General features: G+C 44.5%; 3 protein-coding genes across 7 annotated transcripts; 2 read left to right on the top strand and 1 right to left on the bottom strand.

The window, feature by feature from the left end:
* Window positions 1-4172: 4172 nt before the first annotated feature.
* Window positions 4173-6895, top strand: LOC127761533 (uncharacterized). The gene is made up of 3 exons (XM_052285840.1): window positions 4173-4429; window positions 4525-4666; window positions 6516-6895. The coding sequence occupies exons 1-3, from the start codon at window positions 4312-4314 to the stop codon at window positions 6541-6543; spliced, it is 288 nt and encodes a 95-aa protein (XP_052141800.1). The 5' UTR covers window positions 4173-4311; the 3' UTR covers window positions 6544-6895.
* Window positions 6896-13520: 6625 nt separating this feature from the next.
* On the bottom strand, window positions 13521-23579 carry LOC127762138 (putative pentatricopeptide repeat-containing protein At5g40405). 5 transcript variants are annotated; one of them, XM_052286520.1, is made up of 7 exons: window positions 21679-23579; window positions 20990-21225; window positions 20412-20875; window positions 18668-19409; window positions 18392-18529; window positions 17659-18262; window positions 13521-13880 (listed from the first exon to the last, which is right to left on the bottom strand). In XM_052286520.1, the coding sequence occupies exon 1, from the start codon at window positions 23539-23541 to the stop codon at window positions 21781-21783; it is 1761 nt and encodes a 586-aa protein (XP_052142480.1). In that variant the 5' UTR covers window positions 23542-23579; the 3' UTR covers window positions 13521-13880; window positions 17659-18262; window positions 18392-18529; window positions 18668-19409; window positions 20412-20875; window positions 20990-21225; window positions 21679-21780. The 5 variants fall into 5 exon arrangements, with proteins under 5 accessions (XP_052142480.1, XP_052142478.1, XP_052142479.1 ...); XM_052286518.1 differs by lacking the exon at window positions 13521-13880 and adding an exon at window positions 16223-16320 and having other exon boundaries at window positions 17577-18262; XM_052286519.1 differs by lacking the exon at window positions 13521-13880 and adding an exon at window positions 16237-16320.
* On the top strand, window positions 14602-16156 carry LOC127762139 (uncharacterized). Its single transcript, XM_052286521.1, has 2 exons — window positions 14602-15483; window positions 15553-16156. Exons 1-2 carry the CDS (start codon window positions 15133-15135, stop codon window positions 16150-16152), a joined length of 951 nt encoding a protein of 316 aa, XP_052142481.1. The 5' UTR covers window positions 14602-15132; the 3' UTR covers window positions 16153-16156.
* Window positions 23580-24055: the final 476 nt, after the last annotated feature.

The following is a 24055-nucleotide window of genomic DNA, read 5'->3' as shown; positions in this document are numbered from 1 at the left end:
AGACTCCCCTTGTTGATACATCGGCTGATGACCTGTAGACTGCGGTTATGTTCCCATCCACAATAAAGTTAATTAGTATATGCGGGGCATACTATCAGCTTTATACAAATGACAATCAAATAGTGTGTTACTGTGTTCCCAAATCAGATAAGATGTACCCATTTCATCAGTGAAGGTCAATAAGTATGACATAATCTGAGAGCATATTTTGAGAGTTTATGAACTCCCGCATAGAATATTCATGTCTTTGATGCACAAAAAATAATTAAGCCTTCTAAGAAAAGAAGTAACGAAATATCATAAATAATATTTAGGCAAGTACGTATATTTTAATTCATAGTGAAATTACAGCCTATTATTAAAATATAGCAACGATTGATATGCACTACCTAATATCGACGAAGAAGCGCATGTCCAAGATTGCATGGTTTTAGTCAGCAGGGGGAGGATTTGAGCAGAGGCATTTCAAAAGGAGAAGATCAGTGTAAATCCTAGCAAAATCTCCATAACATATCAATAGATTCAAATAGAAAGCCAAATCTCTTATCACATTTCACCAGATTCAAAGGAAAAACCAAATACTCGCAAGAACCAGCTTCTCCAAATCCTAGCCAAATCCCCTAATGCATTATCAGTAGTTCTTTACACATTACACATTACACAAATGGTAGTATGCCCTCCATAGAAAAAAAAATTCAAACTTTTAAGATTCATAGTCTCCACTCTCCACACATTATTTTTTTAGCCGGGCCGGCCTAAGATAGGCGGACCAAATTTACTTAAGAAAGGGGTATGTACATATTTACAAGGTTCCAACTTCGACAAGAGGCTGTCGAAGTAAAAGGATGTTGTCACAAGGGCAACTTCCCGAAAGAAAAAACAATTACATCATGCTGTTGTTACTCTCCTAAAACTTTGAAAACCCCGGCTTCTTTCTAGACCACAACCTCCTCTTTAATCAAAGCAAAGAGGCTACCCGCTGTCCGGCTCTGACTCTGGAAAACACGTGCGTTTCTCTCCTTCCAAACCATCCAACAGACAAGCAAAACTAGCGTGTCAAAAGCGCCCCTGCAACTAGTCTGAACTCCTTGCCGCGCCAAGAGCCACCATTCCCCTAGTTCCAACCCTGCTTCAGCCGGCAGTTGGATGCCAATTCCAGCCCAACCCTTGATCATCCTCCATACTCTGGTGGTGTATGGGCAGGAAACAAAGAGATGCTCACAGTCCTCGTCGCTGCTGGTGCATAGTGAGCATGTTTGATGGTGTGGCCATCCGCGCTTGCTTAGGTTGTCGGCCGTTAGGCAACGGCCTTTTTCTACCAACCACATAAAGAACTTAACCTTTGTCGGTGTTCTCGTGTGCCAAACTAGATTGCCACAACGCGCCTCTGTGTTTGCCATAAAAAACATGTTATAGGCAGAGGAAGGGGTAAATCTTCCATTCGAGGCCCACTTCCATATTGTCTCATCCTCTTCCCCTCCTCGCAGCTGCACCTTCTGGATCGCATCCCAAATTTGAAAGTACTCCCCAATGGCTCGGTTGGATGGAGTTCCTTTGATGTCGCGCACCCACCTATGGTTCTGTAGTCCTCTCGCCACTGTCAAACCCTTGCGCTCCACATGACTGAAGATTAACGGAAATCTCGCCTTTATGCTCCCAATTGGCAGCCAATCCGCAAGCCAAAACTTTGTGTTTTCCCCCATCTCTCAACACTTGCCGTGTGGCTGAGAAGAACAGGTCCTGTAACTCCTTCGGCTGCTTAGTCTCAACGGTTGTCCAAGGTCTGTCGCGATGCTCTCCTCTCTTTGCCAACCATTTAAGCCGTAACGCCATGCCGAAGAAGTTTAGGTTTTTGATCCCCAAACCGCCCTTTTCATATGGCATACAGGCCGATTTCCATGCCACTAAACAATGCCCGCCACTCACCTCCTCCTGTCCCTTCCATAGAAATCCCCGACACTTCCTATCAATCTCCTTGATCGCAGACTACGGTAATTCGAGCACCGACAAGTAATGAACAGGTAGAGTGAACAGAACCGACTTGATCAAGGTCAGACGGTCTCCAGCGGATAGGAACTTAGGCTTCCAACCGGCGAACTTCTTAGAGAACCGATCCAACAAAGGCTGAACATCTTGCTTCGTGAGCTTCCGGAGTGAAAGCGGCAGGCCCAGATAAGTGATTGGGAACGGCTCCAATCTACAACACAGAATTGACTGCACCAAAATTGCCTGATCCTCTGAGCATCGGATTGTTGTGATTGCACTCTTCGCAAAATTCGCCTTCAAACCAGTTGCCTCCCCAAAGAGTTGAAGGATCGCTTTCACTGCCCACGTATCTTGCTGCATCGGCCGGAAAAAGAGGACCGCATCATCAGCATACAAAGAAATCGCTGGTGGCCGCAGCCTACCTCCCATCCCGCACATGGCGCCAGCTGAGATTGCCTTGTTTACCAGGGCCTGCAGGACGTCCATCACCAACACAGTATTGTAGTGCTTATATCCCATTAGACTGACTCAGTTAATGGAGAGATGTGGACAGGGTTCAGTTGTAAATTCAGGAAGCCACTTAGAGACCATACCTTGTCATATATCTTGGCATCATTCAGTGAGCCTGTAAAATTTACAGAAGATAGAATGAGCTCTTTCTTAGCCTTAAAAAAGACATCAACTTTCAGCAATGAAAAGAGACAGACAAGGGTAAGCAAAAGTAGCTTAATGAATTATAGACGGCACTGAAATACAGAGGTCAAACCTGAGATAAAAAAAAATGGGGGTAAATATTAGAGCAGGGCATCACTCTGAAAATTATTAGGTAGAATCCTTTTATAGATGCTATTTGACTCACGACTCATCACCACAAAACCAAGGACTGACCGATAATTATTGTCAACCGTGCTACCAAGACTAAAAAGAAAATGATATTAAATAGATTTTCAACTGAATCACAAGACTAACGTGAAAGCATACATTCACGTTAGGTGATAAGATTTCAGCAAAATCACAAGATTCAACCAGAAATAAAAACGGTACAAACAGCAGGTTAATACCATAGTACCAACAAGTAGATTTCATTCGCTTAACTGTTCCAACATAGCAAAAATAAACCACATTGATCTTCCAAACAAAAGAGAGGATTTGAGCAGATAAAATGATTAAGAGGCTTAAAATGGTTCTAAACTCCTCAGCAGGATTCGTACCATAAGGAAATCTCAAAGAGGATCTTACCTAGTGCGGGCACCGGTGTAGTGCAAGCGTACGGGCCGATATGTGCGCCAAGCAGCGGCGGCTGCTTCATTGCACGCCCTTCTAGGGCTGAGATCGCGGTTGATTCATGCCAGCGGACGGGCAAGCCGCGTGGTGACGGAAGCAGAGGCTTCGAGGCGTGTTGAAAGCCAGAGGCCGTCGCATCGGCGGCGGCTGAGGGGGAGGGGAGGAGCTCGCGGCCCGGCAGACGGTGGCGCGGCGGTGGAGGAGGATCCGATCTCAGTTGTGCGCGGCGAAGGGGATTCTCGGCGATGGTGTAGCAGCGGCGACGGGGATACGGCGACGATGGTGGCGTGGGAGAGATGGCCAGGAGAGCAATGGAAGCCGGCGGTGGCGCGATAGGCGGGTGAAACGGGAGAGGAGGACGCGGGCAGGCATGGGTGCGGAGTCGAGCCGTTGAATTCGACGATTCTGGACCGTCGGATTTGATGAATGAGGTTTGCATGAGTGTAGTTGGTGAATTATAAGGTAGAAGATGTTATGTTACCCTGGGGATTCTGAAGATTAATTGCTAGTATGTGTTGATTGGCAATCGTCTCTGTACCCTTAAAACTGATCGTAAACATTCAGGCCGAATTTGACCATAGATGGGATGAAATTATAAAACGCGCAAGTGGGCCAAATTTGCATGCACTCGGCCAATTGTGCGCACACCTGGGCCAAATTCAGGCAGGGAACCTACAAATCGGGCGCTCTACCAGATAAAATGTTTTACCGTTAAAAAAATATTTCACCTTGTTAAAATGTTAAAACACATTCAAATCACGACTGAAACATTTCATTCACACTGATGAAACATCGAATTTCAATCGGTGAAACATAATAAATCCGTTTGCATTAAAGGGCAAGTTATGAAACACCTCTCGAATTCCAGATCCGTCTACCCCTGCCACAAGGCACAAGCTAGTAACACAAACTTCTACGCAACGATTTAGCTTTGCTAACCCCTCTAAGCTTTCGTGGGCCCCACATGTCATGGACTAACCCGCCGATTCCCCACGTCTCCTTACCTTCCCCCTTCTGCCGACGAAGCGCCGCCGCGGCGCCATGGCCGGAGGAGGAGGAGGAGGAGCCGCGCTGGCGGCGGCGGCGTGGGAGATCGCCGTCGTCTTCGTCCTCCGGCCCCTCCTCGCCTTCGCCTTCGTCCTCTCCATCATCGCCCTCAGTACGGCCGCCCTCTCCTCCTCTCGCTTCGGCTTTTGGCTCGAGGGGTTTCCCTGATTCTTTCGTTCGCTGCTCGCGGCGGCGGCGGGTTCGCAGGCTGGTACGTGGCGTGGAGGACGGTGCTGGTGCACGTCCCGCTGGTGCAGGAGATCGCCGGGCTCCGCCGGAAGAAGCCCGTCAAGCCCAAGCCCAAGGAGCGCGGCCGCTTCGCCAGGTTCTACCGGTCCCTGGGCGAGAGGTGAAACCTCCATTGCCACAAATCTCCTCCTCCATCTGGATGTCCAGAATTACCTGATTATTTCATCCGGTTAAGAATTAATTCTTACGTGTGCTTGTGCACTTGATTGTAGATATTAAGCTACTGAACGGCCAGCAGATTGTCTGATTTGGTTAGTTGTATGTTGATTGTTGATGTTCGTGGTTCTATTTTATTTATTTTGTTTTTAGAGAATGCGCATTTGAATTAAGGGCAATGAACGAGGCTCAAAGTACGCAGATGTATATCAAAGCCAAAAATATTAAATTGAAGAAAAGAAACAATAAAGACTTTTACTCAGTACAAAATTTCATGACCAAGACATTGTTTCGAACTTAAAGCTCCATTTGTGCTCCTGCAAAGCTTCCAGACTGCAGACTCCTCTGTTATCGCTGCAGCGAGTTGGCATGGTGACCTTGATTTACCCAGACTGCAGGCTCCTCTGTTATCCCTGCAGCGAGTTGGCATGGTGACCTTGATTTACCCATTGTTCTTTATGAGGAATGGGATAATATCTATGCTTTGGTTGTAGTTGAATCGTGATGGGACTAACTAAGCTTAAGCTATCTGCTTTCCACTTCCGTCAATTGTGTGTGTCAGTTGCAGAATGCTCTGCTCAAGCAGTGCTCCTTAGGGTGGCCTGAAGTCTAAACTTGTGTTGCTAATACAGAAGCACAAAATTTCTATGTACTTTTGTTTATTACCCAAACTTCACAAGTGAATAGGAAGCACTAGGTTATATTTGTGCATCCAAAATAAATTTGCTTTACACCTTGGGAATCACTAGGGGGGAGCAGGGGAGCAGAATACAATGTTTCCTGGTTATTTGTGTCCTCATGTATCGCATTCAATGGCACTGTGATTCCGAAATTCCTGCATCTAACATTCCGTGCTTAGCCCAATGTGGATGGTGAAGTCTGTCTACCCCCAATGCAATGAATCACCAGAAAGTTGGACTGTCTAATATAAATGTGTTGTGTCATGTTTCCACTATTTTATTTGCAGAAATTAGAGTTATGCAAGCGTCTCTGAGTCCTCGTTATTTTTCCTGTCATTCTAATGAGTGTTACAATCCTTTGAAAAAAATCAAAGTTTTTAGCACCTGAAAGTGCAAATTCATGTGTTCTCTAAGCAGGTGTTATGGACTTCCTTAGGCACCATTCTAGACAGGTTAAGGATTGGGAAACCAGTATCATTTTGAAACTTTGTTATCATTTGAAAGTTAGATCCTATGTCCTGATTAAAATGACATTATTACTGTGTTCTTTCTGGTATATTCAAAAGTTTTGTTTATTTAAATTAATTCGGACAAGATAGCTAAAATGGAGTTTTTCTGGGTGCTTTTAGAAACCCTTAGTTTGTTCTGTGTATGACACTCGATTTTCATATGTACCCAAATAAGTTTACATCTTATTGTGCGATATCTGTATATTATACATGGAATTCAGCTCAAGTTTCTCATGCAACGAGAATAATTACTAGTGCATCAGAACTTTTCTGCATATCACATAGACATAGTAACACCAGTTACCAAATTTAAGGTTTGTTCACTTTATTACCATTTTCAACCCTACCAAATTTTGGTAGGGCAACATACCAAACAAATTCTTGCCATTGCTACCATACCACATTTTGGAAAATTTGGAAGCTTCCACTCTTAAAAATACTACCCATATTTGGTAAATCTTTAAACTAAACGCTTCGGACACTACCAAAATTTAGTAACATTAAAATATGCCAAAATTTGGTACTACCAAATGTTGGTAAGGTCGAAAATGGTAATAACAAAGTGAAGAAGCTCTTAACCTGGCTGTTTATTACTGGTTGACAGGAACAATAAATCAGAAGGGACATCTTAAGTCAAGATCTTCAGCCCTTCTTTGCAAGAAGTATGTGGACTGTAGCATTTGAATCTAGCATTCGGATGTTTCAGTATTGCAGAGAAATAGCAGGAATTTTTGGGAGATAATGGGTGCTGGCATCTGATGGAAACTGCCCCCTTGCAACTGTGTGTGCATCAAGCTTCTGCAACAAAAAGACCCTAATGTATCCACTGTACATTGCACGTTGTAAAGCTGCTGATCATGTAATTCTAGTTTGTACATACATACACCTGTACAGGAATAAAGAGAACCACTTGTCCTTTGGAATATGAGTGTACCATTTGTTCTACAAAGTTTTCTTTGTTAAGTTGAGATCTAATCATGGGCTCATAATGGCATTCATAAAAAAGATCAAGATTGCTTTATATGATGCCAATCCGATGGGATTGTGCCCCTCATTCTTTCTGCTTTGCCTATCAATGATCATTCTGTCAATCATTGGGTGATTCCCCTTGGGGAGGAGTGAGTATCTACACTCACCTGGCAAGAAATAAACCATACATCCATCTTTTGAAAATCCATGACCAAACCATTTGCTCAAAGAGACTCCCTTTTTCGCCTTTTCTTTCGCTCGGTTTTCTTCTATCTTTTCTTAGAAACAACTGATCTATTCATCCATCCTTAAAACAGTGCAGGAAGGCGCGATTACGCAACAGGAGGGTTGACATAAACAAAGGTGAATTTCCTCCTCCCCTCTCCTTTCTCCTCCTTTTTCCACCCAAAAGCTCAAAAGAGTGATGCAAAATGCTCCCAACTTAAGAAAAATTGAGGATGGAATGATGGCTGATTAGACCCCAGGGTGCCATGCCTCCTCCAGCGACACAAAGTGAAGCTGCCACTTTTGTAGCACAATCTTCTCCAATCTCCCCCCTGATCATCACCTTATCACCCAACCGAAAAAATTAAAAGGGTGCGAAGACGATGACGACCATGGTGGTCCGGAGACCGTACCGGTCACCGTCACTGAAAACCCGTCTTCACGCCGTTTTCAGGGGCCCCTCTTAAGGGTAGAAGGGTAGAGGGGTTCATGCTGGGTGTGGACGCCATGATTAGGGCTTTGGAGAATTATTGTACAATGCTAGCTTAAGCTTGCAGATTCCAAACTAATCAGTGGTGATGGTGGTGGATTCGGCCGCTCTAGATTTCGGTAAGATCTCCTGGCTCGTGTCCAAAGCAAGATCAAAAGCAAAGAGAAAAGCTAGTTTAATTTAGTTGATCTCCATTAAACTAATAATTTAGTTGAGCTTTGGTGTGAACAATGAGAGTGACCAATCATGCAAAAGCATCAGAAAAGGGCACAGTTCAAATGTGTGGAGCCAATCTTTTCTTCAGGTGGCCAATTGAAGAAAAAAGAAAGAAAGGAAAGAAAAAAGGAACACTCTTGAGATCACATATAACACATCATTTGGGTTGGCTGCTACATATGCATAAAAAAGGAATTGTGTATGATTAGGAAGTATTCAGTAAGAATTAATTCCTAAAAGCATTTTGTTGGCCTTTCCTGTCCTAGATTTTGCACATGTAAAACCATAACCATCATGGTAGTCCTCTTCAACTCTGTGGATTAGAAGCTAGAAAAATTCTCTCTGCGAAACGAAAATGCCCGTGAACAGTCACCGACAAGCGGGGCCACGATGAACTGTGCCGATCAGGGGGATATATTATTCATGCGAGTTCATCTATGAAGATTTGCAATGGGAATCACTCACACGCGTATCGCCACTCGCCTCATCTTTCTTGAGTAATCTGATGCAAGAAAAAAGTAGGACTCAACAGGGAGAGATGCTTCGGCAGTACGACTAGAATCCTGCTCAGTATTGCTGAGCAAGGTTCATCTTAGATATCATATTCCCATGGAAGAAATTGGATACATACTCTAATGTCATACATATTTTTCCGCGTAAGTGATTATACCATATTTTGCAGTGTGCACAATGTTACCAATGTTCTTTTTTCCAAAGAAACCAATTTTCAGGATCTGCAAAAAGGAGTAAATTACCATCTGTGTTTATGTGGAAGCTAATAAAAGGCTAAGGCCTCCATCAGAATTGATGCCAATGAAAATCCTGTAAAATTTGGAATTCCCCCTTTTCATCTACAATTAGCTAGAAAATAAGAGCCATAAATGTATCATCAACATTATATTTATCTATCACTGTTTTTTCCTCGAAAAGAAGATGAGATGAGGTTTGATGAAGATGACCAGCTACCAATTTCGGCTGAAAACTGAAAACCAAAATGGCCAAGGCAGTGGCTTCAGAAGTCGTAAAGAAAATATGTTTTTATGCCAAGTAAAAGGGAATATGACCTATCTGCATCAGGAACTCCACATAGAATTGTTTGGGCCCCATTTTGTTAAAGCTCAGAATATGTAGGTCTTGTTTGAGCCTTTCCAGACAAACAATCCAAGCAAGGCATGCCATATTGTCTGCTCTTAAATGTTGACAAATAATTGATGCAATTGGAAATGAACACTGAATGAAGAAAAGGAAAAAAGAAGAATAGTTGACAACCCTATCCTATAAACCTTTTCATTGCCGTCAACCATATGGCTAATTTGCTATTATTACAGCATTGAGATAACTGATTATCTATTATCCATAGGATTTGGAACTTAATAGAGGGAAGTGGTCCGGGGTGCATGACTTGAGGTTTAAGGTATAGATTAAGAGATCAAGATTCATAATCATATTGGTGAGAAACTAAGAATGGGGACTTTAACCCCCTTCTTTTTTCTATAGTTAAGACAAGCCAACACCTTACAATAGGATACTTTGATTAAGATGGCATATAAAATGAGAAGTGGTCACATGGCGTAACTTGAAATCAAATCAAGAGTCATGAGAAGAGCAGAGAAAAAGCAAACCTAGAACTAGAGCACAGAAATAAAATACTCTCAGTGTTAAAGTTTTCCTTGCTGGTACAGGTTTTTTTTTTAATGGTCTTTCGAGAGGTTTTGATAGGTACATATACCTCCTAATTAACGCTAAAAATACATATGCAACTTCAACGACCATAGAAAACCTCTGATACAAAAGATATTTTCTTTCTTTAATTTCCACTTGGAAGAACATAGACAGAAGATAATCGAGTCTTGAGCCAGCTGAAAAGTGTTCTGAAAGTGAGCTGAAGGCAAGGCTTTTTAATTAGCCAACGAGATCTGCATGGAGAAGCAGGACCAACATACCTTCCTCCGAGTCCAAGAGCATCACATTCTCCAACAACCCACGAACACCAACCCATAAATATATATAAATTCTGCAATTAGCATGGCTACAAATTTTCACTGAACTAGTGCAGCACAAACAAAAAAACATCATAAAATAAGTAGTAGTAAGTACAAAAGCAAATAAATCAATTCCTCTGAATTTCTCACTAACAACATGCTCTATTTCCTACAAAGAAAAAGAAAAAAAAAGCTTACCTCATGTTTTCAGTGGCGAATTTTTACAATCTTTTTTGGAGTGAATATCATAAAATCCCGGGTATTATGCTCTATGTTGCACAAAACCACAAGTAGTTTGGCATGCAGCGCGTAATCCTAGAAATTATGGTAATATAGTTTCACGAATCTTGTTACATAATGTTTTCAGTGGAAACTTTTTACAATTCTTTTAATTACACTCTGAAATTAAAAGAAAAATCGAATCCCAAAGCAAAAGGCGCTATATATATAAAAAGGAGGAGGATTAATTCCAGCAAGATGCAGCCGAGGAAAAAACAAAAGGGAGAATTAAAGCTTGGGCCAAGTGAGAGAATCTGAAAAGAAGATCTCTGCATTACCAACATAGACATATAGTGGGGGTTCGAGATATGGATTTGATGCAAACATATATGCAGGATGATGCATCATCATCCCCATTCCCCCCCCCCCCCCCCCCTCCCCTAGGAATTAACCAAACCCCATGAAATTAGAGTTTTTCTTTTCTTTTCTGAGCAACCAAAGCAATGCCATTGGAGCAAATTAACCAAAGGAACCCTAGCTACAAGCTAAGCTACTCGATGGATTCGATTCGAGGTCATCTGCAGCATGATGAATTTCTCTGATATCTACAGATGGCTCGAGGAAAGGAAGAGGGCAGCAGCAAGGTCAGTCACATGGTGAATCATTCATTCCAATGCAGAGAGCCTTGGAACAAGGAGGAGATGATTAGCCCTCTTCTCGGTAACAGGAGGGAGGCTGGGAGCTAGGAAACCCACCGTCGATGGCACGACGGGTTCAGCATATTATTGCCATCGATGATGGTGGCATATGCAATGCATGGGCAAGAATGGATTGTGAAGTGAAGCCATGGATGCAAGTGAGTGGAATGGAGCTGCGCACCGTGCAGGGGTGGAGCTAGAACGAAACGGGGAGGGGTGTCATTTGCTTAATTTACTCTACTTTGGATTGAGTTTAAGCTGATGCGGGCGGGTGCCTAAGTTTATATTGAGTTTGCTTAATAAAAAGTTGTCTTGACCGCTAATATACTTTGCCTCCGCCCCTGGTACCGTGTACAGTACTCACTCGACTTCGATCACATATTAGCCCAACATACTGCCGTCACATTTAAATGTGTAGCACTATTGACTTTATTCGGTCTCTGATGTGCATTATTTTACTATTAGAATATAAGGATAATATCTAATGGAATTATAATATCACAAAAGAACTTATAAAGAAAAACCAATCTATATGATTTATATGTTTTCAAACTAAATATTTTGAGGAGAGCTATCGATGGTCAAAGGTTTGAAAGTTTAATTTGATCAAATAAAGATAATAGTGTCATATATATTGAAAATACAGAGGTAGCATATGTTTAGTAGACTTTTATTATTAGAACACTTTTTATTGTATGCCAAGTGGCAGAGAACATTATTGTGATCTTAAAAATATACTATGTTTTAGTGGTACAAAAGTTGTACAATTATACGATATTGGGTAGATAAAATGTTATTGTAAGAGAAATTAATGCTCAAAGTTTGATTTGATTCGATATTTCACGGTGAAACAAAACTGTGCTATATAAAATAGTAGGAGGGCATAGATACATTGTAATCATTTGCATATATTGCTTATGAAATGGGGTCCTGTAAGCACATGAGTCAATCAATGGCCTTTCTAGCCTACCACCACTACTACCACCATCACCATCACTTCACAAGATTAAGAAATCTTGGTCCAGTTTCCCCCAAAACAAAAGCAAGCTCACCTAGCTTCAATGTAGCAATACTAGTACCACATATATTCACAAGGGCAAGGAGATCTCTCAATTACAGCTTCCTACTCCTAGTGGCACCAAGTGTCCACCCAAGATGGAAAGCTCATGATAAAAGGAGAAGAAAAAAAATATTATTTCTTCTTGCCATATCTTGCATTGTCACATATGAGGTAATAATTAGCACAGCATAATAAAGATATAATAACAACTTTATGCAGATGTCCATGCCCCATCCCAAGGGGAAAAAGGAGAGGAATCGAATGTATAGTACTAGTTCGGCGACGTCTAAATAAAGAACATTATATCCAACTAAATACGATCACCTTACTCTACTAATATTCAGGAATGGAAGGATTTACTTTTGTAGAGAAAGGTACTAGTTTATAGTACTAATTAGTAGCTAATAGTAATTATTAAGTTTTTGAAACTAATACTAGTAGCAATTAAGTAGCCTTGGTGATTTTTTTTCTTACTTTCATGGCAATGAGGGGGCCCAAACCCCACTGTGATGACCGTTTTGGAGGAAAGATTCGGGTCAAGTCATCAGTCAAATTTTCAGATTCGGATTAGTCTCACCTGTAATCTTTGCTCACATCGGATCTTCTGCAGTTAGCTAGTCACCCCTACACAAGTGGAGGATCTGATCGCATCACAAATCAGACCCTAATAAGTGCATTAGAACACAAATTTGAGGACCAAAGTATATCTCTATAGAGAACTAAAAAAAAGGTAGCTACTGCAAACATTAACGGTGAATCCTAGGGGATAAAAAGGTTACTATGGGAACAAGGTTTGCACATGGAGTATTTTGGTTAAATGTTATTGGCCATGAAAATGTATTGAATCATGACTACCTCTGTATTGGATATTATGATAGAGAGAGCAAGAAGGCATAAATCGTGATTGTGTATAGTCGACAATTATGCTCCACCATTGCCCAAGCCCACCAATAAAAACAAAACTAACTTCCAAAGTATATATATTTCTTGTATTCTCCACTCTAATTCGATACCTTCAACCCTTATGGTGCTCGTCGGTTTTCCTCATCAATCGCTAGCTCGTTTCCCCTCCGTCCTTTTCACTTCTCTCTAGTGATTCCATCCGATATCCGTACCACACCACTCATCCTCCGACTCTCATCGCCATCCTTTAGTTGGTTGCATCCTCGCTTTCTAGGGTGGGGTTGTCATGGCCACATAGACCACAACCTTACAAAAGCCCAATTGCCAAAAGAAAAATTGGGAACTATATCTTTTTTGGATATTGGTGTAGAGCATTAATATGCACAATCACAAGAATAAGTAGAGCTAGGCTGTGTTTAGTTCCTACCAAAATTAGAAGTTTAGTTGAAATTGGAACGATGTGATGGAAAAGTTGAAAGTTTGTGTGTGCAGAAAAGTTTTGATGTTATAGAAAAGTTGAAAGTTTGAAGAAAAACTTTGGAACTAAACACGGTGCCAATGTATTTGTGATGGGTAAAACCCACAAAACAAAGGGAATTCCCTACCTTCCTAATTTGTCTATTGATTTCTCTACTCGGATCCAATACCCCTAAAACATTGTGCTCATCATGTCAAAAAAAAAAGTGTGCTCATAGTTTAGAGTTTTTGTTTGATGATAACTAATTTCAGTCAAGAGTAGAATGACACACGATGGTAAAAAAAAAACAAAAAAAAAGGAGATTGAGTAGAATGACATGAGAACATGCATACAAATGATTTGTGCATACATATAAGTTGTCTCCTTTCTCACCCTTCGGTATATCCATACCAGAATAAATACTCTTAACAAGTACTACCTCCGTTTCAGGTTATAAAACTTTCTAACACTGCTCATATTCATATAGATGTTAATGAATCTAGATACACGTAAATGTGTAGATTCATTAACATATGTATGAATATGAGCAATGCTAGAAAGTCTTATAATATGAAACGGACGAAGTATCTTGCATACAACCTTTTCAAAAAGAAAAAAAAAGAAAAGAAGAAAAAGGGATAGCTTGCTTGCATGGATCAGCTGACCGGCCAGTGAACACTAGTGCCAAATGCAGTAGATCTCCATCAACTGTCTCTCTCTAGCTAGGGCATCCACAACTCCACATCATCACTGTGTCAAAAAAAAAACACAGTCTACTGACAAGTATCTTTCAGAAAAGCGAGCGAGCTAATTATAAGGAAGGGAAATAAAAAGGTGACCCATGAATATATATATCCGGTCGATCAATCACTCAATCTCGTAGGGAATTAAGTCCACCCTACCTCTCATGAGATGATGATGATGATGATTGTTATTATTGATGATAGCTCGCACTATCAACTTTGGGTGTAATTGACATGTTGTCTGCTCAGTGGTAGCACGATTTGGAATTTCAAATCGATTTCTCTTGAGTTTCAGGTATTTTAATTTGGTACTAGTTACTAGTGGATCAAATCAAGAAAAAGAGTAAATATGCTAGCTTTCCCTTAAAATCTCTCAAAATTTCATGTTTTTTTTCCATACATCGTGACATCTTTGACAACAGAAGATAAAAGAAATTAAGTTACTGCCATGTTAAAATGTTGACAATGCCAAAATATAGATAAATTTTAGTAGTGCCATTTTTTTAGCAACTTATATGTGTTATTGGGCATATTTTGATAGCAAACCGAACACTAGCTAAAATTCTATTCAAAGTACCAACAATTTGGTAGGACATATATATATTTTGGAATCAAAACCAAAATGGTCCTTATTGTTTAAAGTTTATTTGAACAAATTTCTGGTTACCATATATATCCACAGTTTTTTTTTGCCAGTCCCTGAAAAATTCACCCCAAATCAATGAAAATTCTCTAGGCTTTGACTGGCAGTAGGTGTGGCAGAAAGAGCAGTACATAGCTAAAGCCTAAAGGCATGTAGCCCCCCTGGAGAAGTGCCCTGGCCCTATATAACACACAGCACAAAGGAGCCCCCTCTCCCTCCCATCTTCTTCCTTCCATACATCCATCCATCCATCCAAGTGCCTCTTCCTCACCAGCTACCAGCAGCCATGGCCACATGAGAGAGATCTCTAGAGAGAGAGAGAGAGAGAGAGAGAGAGGCCATTGTTGTTTGCAGTAGAGTTGCAAAGAAGGCTAGCCTAGCTATACCTACTACTAGCTAGTAGAGCCTTGTTGGGCTTGGGAGTAAGAACAAGGTCGCCATCCAACCCCAACTCCATATATCCATCCCGCACGGTTGCACAGTTGCACTCGTTCGTTCGTTCGCTCGCGCCATTATTGCTCTCCCTCCATATTGCTAGCTAGCTACCACCATAAGCTGTAGCTATAGCTATAGCTAGCTAACCTCTCTCGAGATCTCGGAGATATCATCTCTGGCCATGAAGCCGTCGCCGTCGACGGTGGCGGCGTTCTACGGGACGCTGGCGAGGGGGCTGGACGAGCTGGAGCGGTCGCTGGCGGCGTCGTCGTCGGCGGCGGAGTTCGTGTCGGCGGCGTCGCTGCGGGCGGCGCTGGCGCTGATCCGCGCGGCGCACGCGGGGCTCGCCCGGCTCGTCGGCTCGCTCCACCTCCCCGGCGGCGCCGCCTGGCTCGACGAGTACATGGACGAGACCTCCCGCCTCTGCGACGCCTGCCGCGCCCTCCGCCTCGGCGCCGCCTCCCTCGAGGGCTACTCCGACTCCGCCTCCCGCCTCGCCTCCGCCCTCCGCTCCTCCCACCTCTCCTTCGAGGTCAGTCACTCACACGCCGCCGCCGCCGCCTCCGCCGCCGTCGTCGTGACGATCGATCTGTGGGTGCAGGTAACGAGGGCGATGTCGGCGTGCAGGAGGGACGCCATGGCGATCAGGGAGGAGAACAGGGTGCTCGTGGAGACGCGCGCCGAGGCGCTGGCGCTCCGCCTCGCCGAGACCGTCCCGCCCGACGCCAAGTTCACCGGGTTCAACGGCTTCCGCGGCGTGCTCTGCGCGACCAGGATGCTCACCTCCTTCCTCCTCACGCTCCTCTCCTGGGGCGTGCTCCACTACTGGCCCGACGCCGGCGGCGCCGGCGGAGCCACCGACTGCGGCGCCTACTTCGGCGCCGCGTTCGCGTCGGCGCTCGCCCGCGCGCAGCAGCGCGCCGCGGCGGCGGCGGCGGCGGTGTCGCCCTCCGTCGTCGACGCAGGGGGAGGCGCGATGATGCACGAGTTCCGGCGCGCCAGGGCGGCGGTGGAGCAGGCCAGGGACGCCGTGGACAGGGCCGGCGACGTCGCGGCGGCGGCGGCGGAGGTCGCCCTGCGCGCCGACGCGCTGAGGTCCGGGTGCGAGGACGTCATCGCCCTGATCGACGACCTGTTCGACGAGGTCGCCGAAGGGAGGAAGAAGCTCCTCGACCTCTGCAGCGGCGGCGGCGGCAACTAACCATCAGCTAGCTAGCAGCGCGGCGGCCGCCATGGCAGGCACACCACCTGCTTGCTTGCTTGCCTCTGCTGCTTTCTTGGCTGTCCTCCTCTTCACTCTTCAGCTTGCTTCTGCTCCTTGGGTTCTTGAGCTGTTAACACTAGTTGCACACTCTTGTCTTGCACATGTCTGATCATAAATGGCATTAGCAGAAATGGACTCAAAACAGTTGCAAACAGTGTCCAACACAAGATGCTATCCTAATAACCTCTCTCCATTTTCTCCATTTTCTGGATGATTAAGGTTAAGTGGTTAACTTCCAAGGGTTGACAAGCCATGAAATATTAATTAATGATCAATTACTACCCCCTTCTCTCTCTCTTTTTTTTTTTACTTCTCGTTTTGGACAACGTAGCCTCAATGCACATGTTTCATCGCTACTTTTTCTAATTTACACAAGCTATTAAAAATAAAACTATATGGAAGTGTTTTTCATGACAACTCTACCAATATCATTTTCTCATGTCAAACCCTCATGGTTTTGCATTAGTTAATCATTCAAAGTTTTGAGATTTGATTGCACGCATTCTACTATTATTACTACTAGTATATATATGTAAGAAAAGGAGGAGATAGTAACTGTGAAGTGTTCATAAATCCTAACGTCTGGAGCTATGTAGATGTAGGTCTGTTTTGCTTTTGCAGAGATTGACCAACCCTCTCACTGGTCACTGCACATTCCTAATCCTTTTCAGGACCACCAAAAAATCTTTGCACAAGTCAATTCCCAGACAGGTTATGAGCCAGCACTGTAGTACAATCCTAGCAAAGTGCAATTTTCCACTCCTTTCTTTAAGCATTTGCAAGGAAAAAGATGCAGCAGCTTTTGAGCAGGTAGAGGGAGATCTCTCCAAGTCTGGGTACAGTTTGATTCTAGGACACTAGAACAGGAGATGAATAGAACAAATGGAGGGATAAAGTAGGGTAGGGACCCCCCCCCCCCCCCTCTTCCCTCCCCTATCACACACAGAGAGCAGAGTACGGCAGAATCAGAACTGAAAGTGTGTGTAGGAGCAGCAGCTGAGCCTTTTGGCTGACAATCCACACTTGTTGACTCTGGGGCTGGGAGCAACAGCAGTACAGGTAGGAACTGAGCCACCCTGCCCTGCAGCCAAGATCACAGGCAAGGCTGCCATGGAAAGATCTCCACAGCCCAGCCAGCCAGCCATGACCACAACACCCCATCCATCATCTATCACAAGCCCCGTAACCTGACTGACTGACAGTCACACACTCTTCTCTATCTCTTTCACTAAAACAAGTTGACCCCAGAGAGCAGGCGAGGTACTCCTCAGTAACCAGAAGTAGACAAGAAATGCAGGAACTTTCTGTGCCTTATTGACCACATGTGTGAGTGTGTGCCCAAAGGTGAGCAAAGAACTCACTTTTGTTCAGGCAAGCAGGGGCAGAGTTTGATGCTGCAGAGCAAGCAGGAGGGCATGGTTGCAGGGTTGGTTGGTCTCTCACCAGTGCTAGCTTCCAGCTTTCATGGCCCCGCTCATCTCATCAGTTCAGGCAGCCAAGGGAGTACTCCACCTCCACTACTTGTACGCTCCTCTGGTGTGACAGTCACCATGGAGATACTGTAAAAGTTCAGAACTGTAAACAGAAGCTGTGGAGACTGATGACTGCAGTTACATACAAGAATGTTAGTAGTACTTTGTAATACAAACATGATGAGATATTGAGATAGATGGGTGCTGAGAATGCAGTCAGAGAATAGTGTAAAGATAGATGGCGATGCAAGAATGAGATGTGAGTATGTGTGAGATCAAGAATGAGATGTAAAGACCAGTAGTTGCGGGCAGGGCTTAGAGACCATAATTACACGAGACAAGGTGTGCATACACCACAGTCAACAAGAGAGGGGAAGGTGAGGTGAGGGGGGATGCAGCAAGCAAAGCAAGCAGGCAGGCAGGCATCCAATGCCCCCACACACTTGGTTTCTCTCTTGCCCTGATCCATGCAACCGGCAGACAGCCCTGCGTGTGCCATGATATTGGCTAATTTGGTGCTTTGCTCGTGTGAGGTCATGGCAGGATGCAACACATCTTGTATCCATGTGTAGGAGCTGCAAAAAAAAAGAAATAGTAGCATCAATCCGTAAACAGCGAGGCCGAGGGGAATGCAAAAAGTTTCAGATAAACCTATGTCAAGGGTTTCAGTTTGAACAAAGTGATGCAAAAGTGTAAAATGTCACCTCAGGGTCACTGTTGAGGAAGAAGAGGCTGAAGCTGGTTTGTTGCTGATGTTGCGATTAGCAGATCTGCTATCTGCTACTGACGTTTCAACTGCACTAGAGATCATCAGAAAAGACTAGCCAGAAAATGAACCCTCACTGCAAGACAAACCGACTCAAACACATAAACAGGGAGATTTAGTGCCTGGTAGGAAACAATAACAACTATAAAGATTTGACACAATCCTCTCAATAGTCATCGGAGGATGCATCGAATATGTAACAGGGAAACTGCACCTGACAGTTCAGAAATGTCCCAAGTGCAAATAGGAAAAGATGTCTGCACAACAAACACCAGGAGAGGGCCATAGCCCATGGGTTTCAGATGGACACCGACATAATAATACAAACCATATTAGATTGCATCAACGATTTATATGGCAAGTATCTGTTACTGCACATCACACAGCACCAACCACATGCTACATTTGTACTCTTGTATATGTACAGATCTCAGAATGCTTATTATGTATGAGCATGTCACGCATCAGATATATATGATGGTGGAATCAAGAAAGTTCATTCTCAGCTGCAACAGAACAAGTAAAACACTTGTAATCACAAGACAGATCAGAAACAGCAGATATAATTCACTATGGTTGTACCAGGATGTGAAAGCTCATAGTAAATACCTTGAGAATGAAACAGCAGATATAATTCACTTTATGTACAAGTAATTTTCATATATGTATAGTTGTTATATATTACAGGAAACACTCTGCTGTCCATGGAAATGATCACTTGATCCATCCTCACAGATTTACCGTAAAGCAATATGTCCATGGACTTTTCACTAAACTTACAAGCAAGTACTTTAAACAGCTACCAAGAACATCTCTTGTCCAGTAATTGTCCAAAATAACTCCTGAATATTAGCATACCCTCACATCTGAACAGAAAGGTAGTCTTGCCTAGTTTATATAGCAACAAAGGTTGGTGCAGTCCTCATGGCGACCATTTGATTACATGATTAACGTGTCTGCTGCCATGAATAGTAAGGTCAAACCAATAATTAATCAAATTTATGGAACATATAAGTGGATGAGTTTGTACGAATACATATGCACGAAAGCAAAATCCAACATCCCAATATAACTAATAGTATATACCAGCTAATCAAGAACGGACATAATATTCTCTTAAAAATGTGACAATCTTAAACTAATAGATGATCGTGTAGCATGTACTGATGTAAATACGAGGCAAATACCAGCACCCAATGCTAACAAATACTAACAGGTAAAATATTGTGCCTGACATTCTGCATCAATTGCTCATTTTCTCTTGATGAACCTAATTTAGACTCAACAGAACACATGGTATGCCTCCGGCACATAATCAAGACGCACTAGTTCAAAGTACTACGTTGTCTTGTGCCTAGACAGCAACCAAATCAAAAGCATGCATTGGCATCAACTAATATGAGGCATATAAAATTTTAAATTAATCGCAATAACGTCCAAACAGCGCAGGTATGAACCCAAGGCTTGCTAATTCTGTTTCACCAGCCTACAAAATCTGCACCACTAAGACGCTACTCAAATCACAGGACAACAAAATTACCAACCCGACAAGAACAACCCCAGACAACTCAATTCACCATCCAGCGTTTCGCCACAAGCAATTTCAGCATCTCACGCAGGAACGCGGAGGAGCTCCTCTGGACGGTCCCCACCCGTGCAGTGCACTGAAACCTAGATCCGGAGTGCACGGAACAACCAAACTGTTCATCAATCCCATGATCCCAGCACAAACCCAGCACAATGATCACGGCTCACGCGATGAGCCTTACGTTACGAGACAGCACGCTACATCCCAATTATCCAAGCACCCGATCAGGGGGGCTACGGAATATCCACACGCTAAACCTAGTTTGGGGGAGCGATCGAACAGAGATGGACACACACCCTGACCACACCAAGCACACGGAATAGCTAGCTATCTAAACAAATCACGAAGCGTGTGCCGCGAGTAGACTCACCTGGTACGGTAGGTGGTAGGAAGTGTTGGGGGCGAAATCTCTGTAGGGCGTGGGGCTCAGGTGGCGGCGGTGGCGGGGCCACGGAGGTCGTCCTGGGTGGGGGGGAAGGAGTTGCAGCAGTAGCAGCAGCAGAAGCAGCGGCCCCACCGCCGGAAGCAGCGGCAGTAGCACCACCGCCCCCGCACCCGCGCTCTCCCCGTCGCCGGCGCCGGCGCCGGCCCGCCGCCCGAGTAATCCATTAGAAAGAAAGAGAGAGTAGGTGTGATGAAGAGGTGGAGTGGGTGGGAATTTTTTGGGTGGAGGTGGAAAAGGAAGGAATCACATATGGAGTGAGGAAAGCAAAGCAAAGGGGAGAGCTTCAGTGTGGAAGCGAGGGGTTCTGGAAGCTCCTCCTCCATCTCTTGGATTCCATCGTCTGCCTTCCCGCCATTGCCCTGACACCGAAAGCGCGCGAGTTCCATCGTCTGAAAAAAAAAAAAAACAACAACCAGTCAATCCACCTACCTGAAGAAGAAACGAGGTGTGGCTTGGGAATTTGAACTTGATTGACAGATTAAGAAGATGAGAATAGTGATCACCGATGGAAAATGTCAACCGTCAGCAAGCAATCAGTGATCCGTCCAAGATGGCGACCGTATCCACTCGTTTCTATCCCTTGGAGTTCAGGCAAACAAGCTTGAAAAGAAACTAATCAGCTCTGCAAGAAACGGCCTCCGCCTACACTGATTATCCTGATACTCCAGAAAGTACAGTGATCTACTGATCTTGTTCTCTTACAGTTTCAAACAGATCCACCCAAGAGGCGTTGGCAAACCTAATAACAAGATAGAGTGAGTAGAGGAATTCTAGTAACAGTTGAGACTCAATAACGAACTGCATCAAATTTGTAAAATTCAGTAATGGTGCTAATGGAAAGTAGCCATTTTGTTTTGAGGATTTCACAATTAACAATAAATCAATTCAGATGGTTTAGCAATTAAAAACAAAACACATAAATATTGATAGACCTGAGAGTTCATTAGTTACCACCACCTGCACGAAAGTTCATCATAGTTCCATCCACCATTTTAAAAGAGGATTAATATGCTTACAATCTTCATAAGACAGGGAATAACAATTTGAAGCAAACTAAAAGATAAAATCAATTGCAGTATTCATCATTTCACAGAAAATAAGCACTATATCGTGGCAAAGGTGGTATTGAAGAACAGTCTGTGCAAACTGCAAAGGAAGTCTATTATGGTTTCAGTGTATCCTCCATACTCACCTTGGTTACTGATATATCGACCATAAATACCTTGGCCAGTATTTTGGCCATCCTTTGACGATGTCCATGATTCCAATCATACTCAATAATGTAAAATCTTTTTCACCAATAGTCATTGCATGAGCATACTCCATCACGAAACACATGGAAACGATGACGGTCACGCACAATGATCTCCCGCTCGTAGAGCTTGGACACAAGCTTGGAATGCACATGGCAATCACGGCACACTCGAAGGTTCTTGACAATACGAATAGGAACGCCCTGGGGAATGTTTAAGATACCAAATGCTAATGCCAGCCTCTCGCTGTGGTAGCATAGGGCGATGCCCTTATCTTCCTCATCATCCATGTCCATAATCACCTGGCTTGTATCCTTAACATAGCCAATTAGTTGCAATCTCCTCTCTATATCTTCCAATAGTGCATAGATTTTCCTTGTGAGAGGATGTCTTGTATCCCCGGAAATAAATTCATGGACCAAACCATTCCACTCTATGAAGCTCAAACCTGTTTCTTTCTTGGCTCCCCTATCCTCCATCATCTGCCGAATGGTCCTCGCTTCTTCCCATCGACCATTGACAGCATATAGGTTGAATAGAACAACATAACGGCCACCATCATATGGCTCTAGCTCAATAAGCCGCTTACCCACACGCTCACCCACATTGTTGTCATTGTGCATTTGACATGATGACATGAGTGCACCCCATTGAGAAGCATGTGGCTCCATTGGCATATCCAGTAACAGAGCTTCAGCTTCTTCTACATTCCCTGCACGGCCAAGGAGATCAGCTAAGCATCCATAGTGCTCCCTTTGTGGCTTAATGCCATAATCCTGCATGGACTTGAAAACCCTTTTCCCTTCATCCACACGCCCTGTATGGGTGCATGCACATAAAACAGCAATAAACGTCGACTCATTTGGCATGAAACCCTTCTGAAGCATCCTTCGGAATAACTCGAGAGCACGCTCACCATAGCCATTCATCGCAAGCCCACCGATCATCGCATTCCACAACACCACATCGCGACGATGAACTCCATCGAAAACTTGCCAGGCATCCTCCATGCACCCACATTTGCAGTACATGTCCACAAGAGCTGTCTCAAGCATGAGATTTCCACGCCTACCTCCAAAACTCCCTGTCTCCAGATACCTATGAACCCAACGCCCCCTTTCAACGGCGCCGAGATGCGCGCATGCCTTGAGCACGCTCACCAGCACCACCACATCTGGCCTGAATTCCTCCCGCATCATCCGATCGAACACCCATAAAGCCTCCCCAAACTCCCCGGCACGCACGCACGCGTCCACCATGGCACTCCAGGAAACCAGGTTCCGCTCGGGCATTCCGGCGAACACCTCCCGCGCAGCGCCCAGGTCCCCGCCCTTGCCGTACCCGGACACCATCGTGTTCCACGAGACGACGTCCAGCGCGGCACCACCGGAGTAGAGCACCCTGCGCGCGCGGTCGAGGAGGCCCAGCGAGCAGTAGAGCTTGAGGAGGGAGTTGGTGACGACGGGGTGCGCGAGCGCGCCGCACTTGAACGCCTGCGCGTGGGCGAGGCACGCGGCGGCGAGGCGCGCGCAGCCTGCGGACGGAGAAGGGGACGGGGAAGACGACGAAGACGACGCGAGGGCGGCGAGGAGGAGGGAGAAGGTGAACGGGGTGGGCGGCGATGCCTCCTCGCGGATGCGGGCGTACAGGGCGAGGGAGGCGGCCGCCGGGGCGCCGCGGCGGGCGAGCGCGGCGTGGAGCGGGCAGCCTCGGGAGGGCGCCGACGAGAAGGCGGCGGCGGAGGAGGAGGAAGGTGGGGTCCGGAGCCAGGGGAGGAGGCGGCGGGGGAGCGCGGGCGCCATGGCGGACACCTTGCGTTCAGAACAGAGGTGCAAAGAAGTTTGAGCCTTGGCGCGCCACGTAAAAACGAAGAGACTCGCAAACGAATTTGAATCCTTCAGCTGACGTTTGTCCTTGAATTCGATTTATTTCACCATGATTTTGTACGAAAAATAAACGATTACTAGTACTACTGTACGAATTTGGTGTAGAATCTTTTGCATTCCAGATTTATCACGGGAGTTGGGCACATGGTAAAAGGGGTATCAGTATAATGAACTCCAGGTTTATTTTACTACTAGTATGAAATCAGGCACTGGTTTTCCAACTTATCCCATATTTTGCAAGATACTTGAGTTGTGCAAATCACAGTAGCATATGAAATATTCCCCTCTTTTTATCAGGAAATTTTGTTACACAATGGTCTAGTATGTACTAATAGATTTTATGTTCAGATGTTGTGCTATTTTTCAATGATAATAGATGTGTATCTGCTAAGCTTCTTTTTTCTGTAGCTCTGCGTGCAGGAAAACACAA

The sequence above is a fragment of the Oryza glaberrima genome, chromosome 2 (assembly GCF_000147395.1).
Source record: "Oryza glaberrima chromosome 2, OglaRS2, whole genome shotgun sequence".
Lineage (NCBI taxonomy): Eukaryota > Viridiplantae > Streptophyta > Magnoliopsida > Poales > Poaceae > Oryza > Oryza glaberrima.
This window is presented reverse-complemented; position numbering and strand designations above follow the sequence as displayed.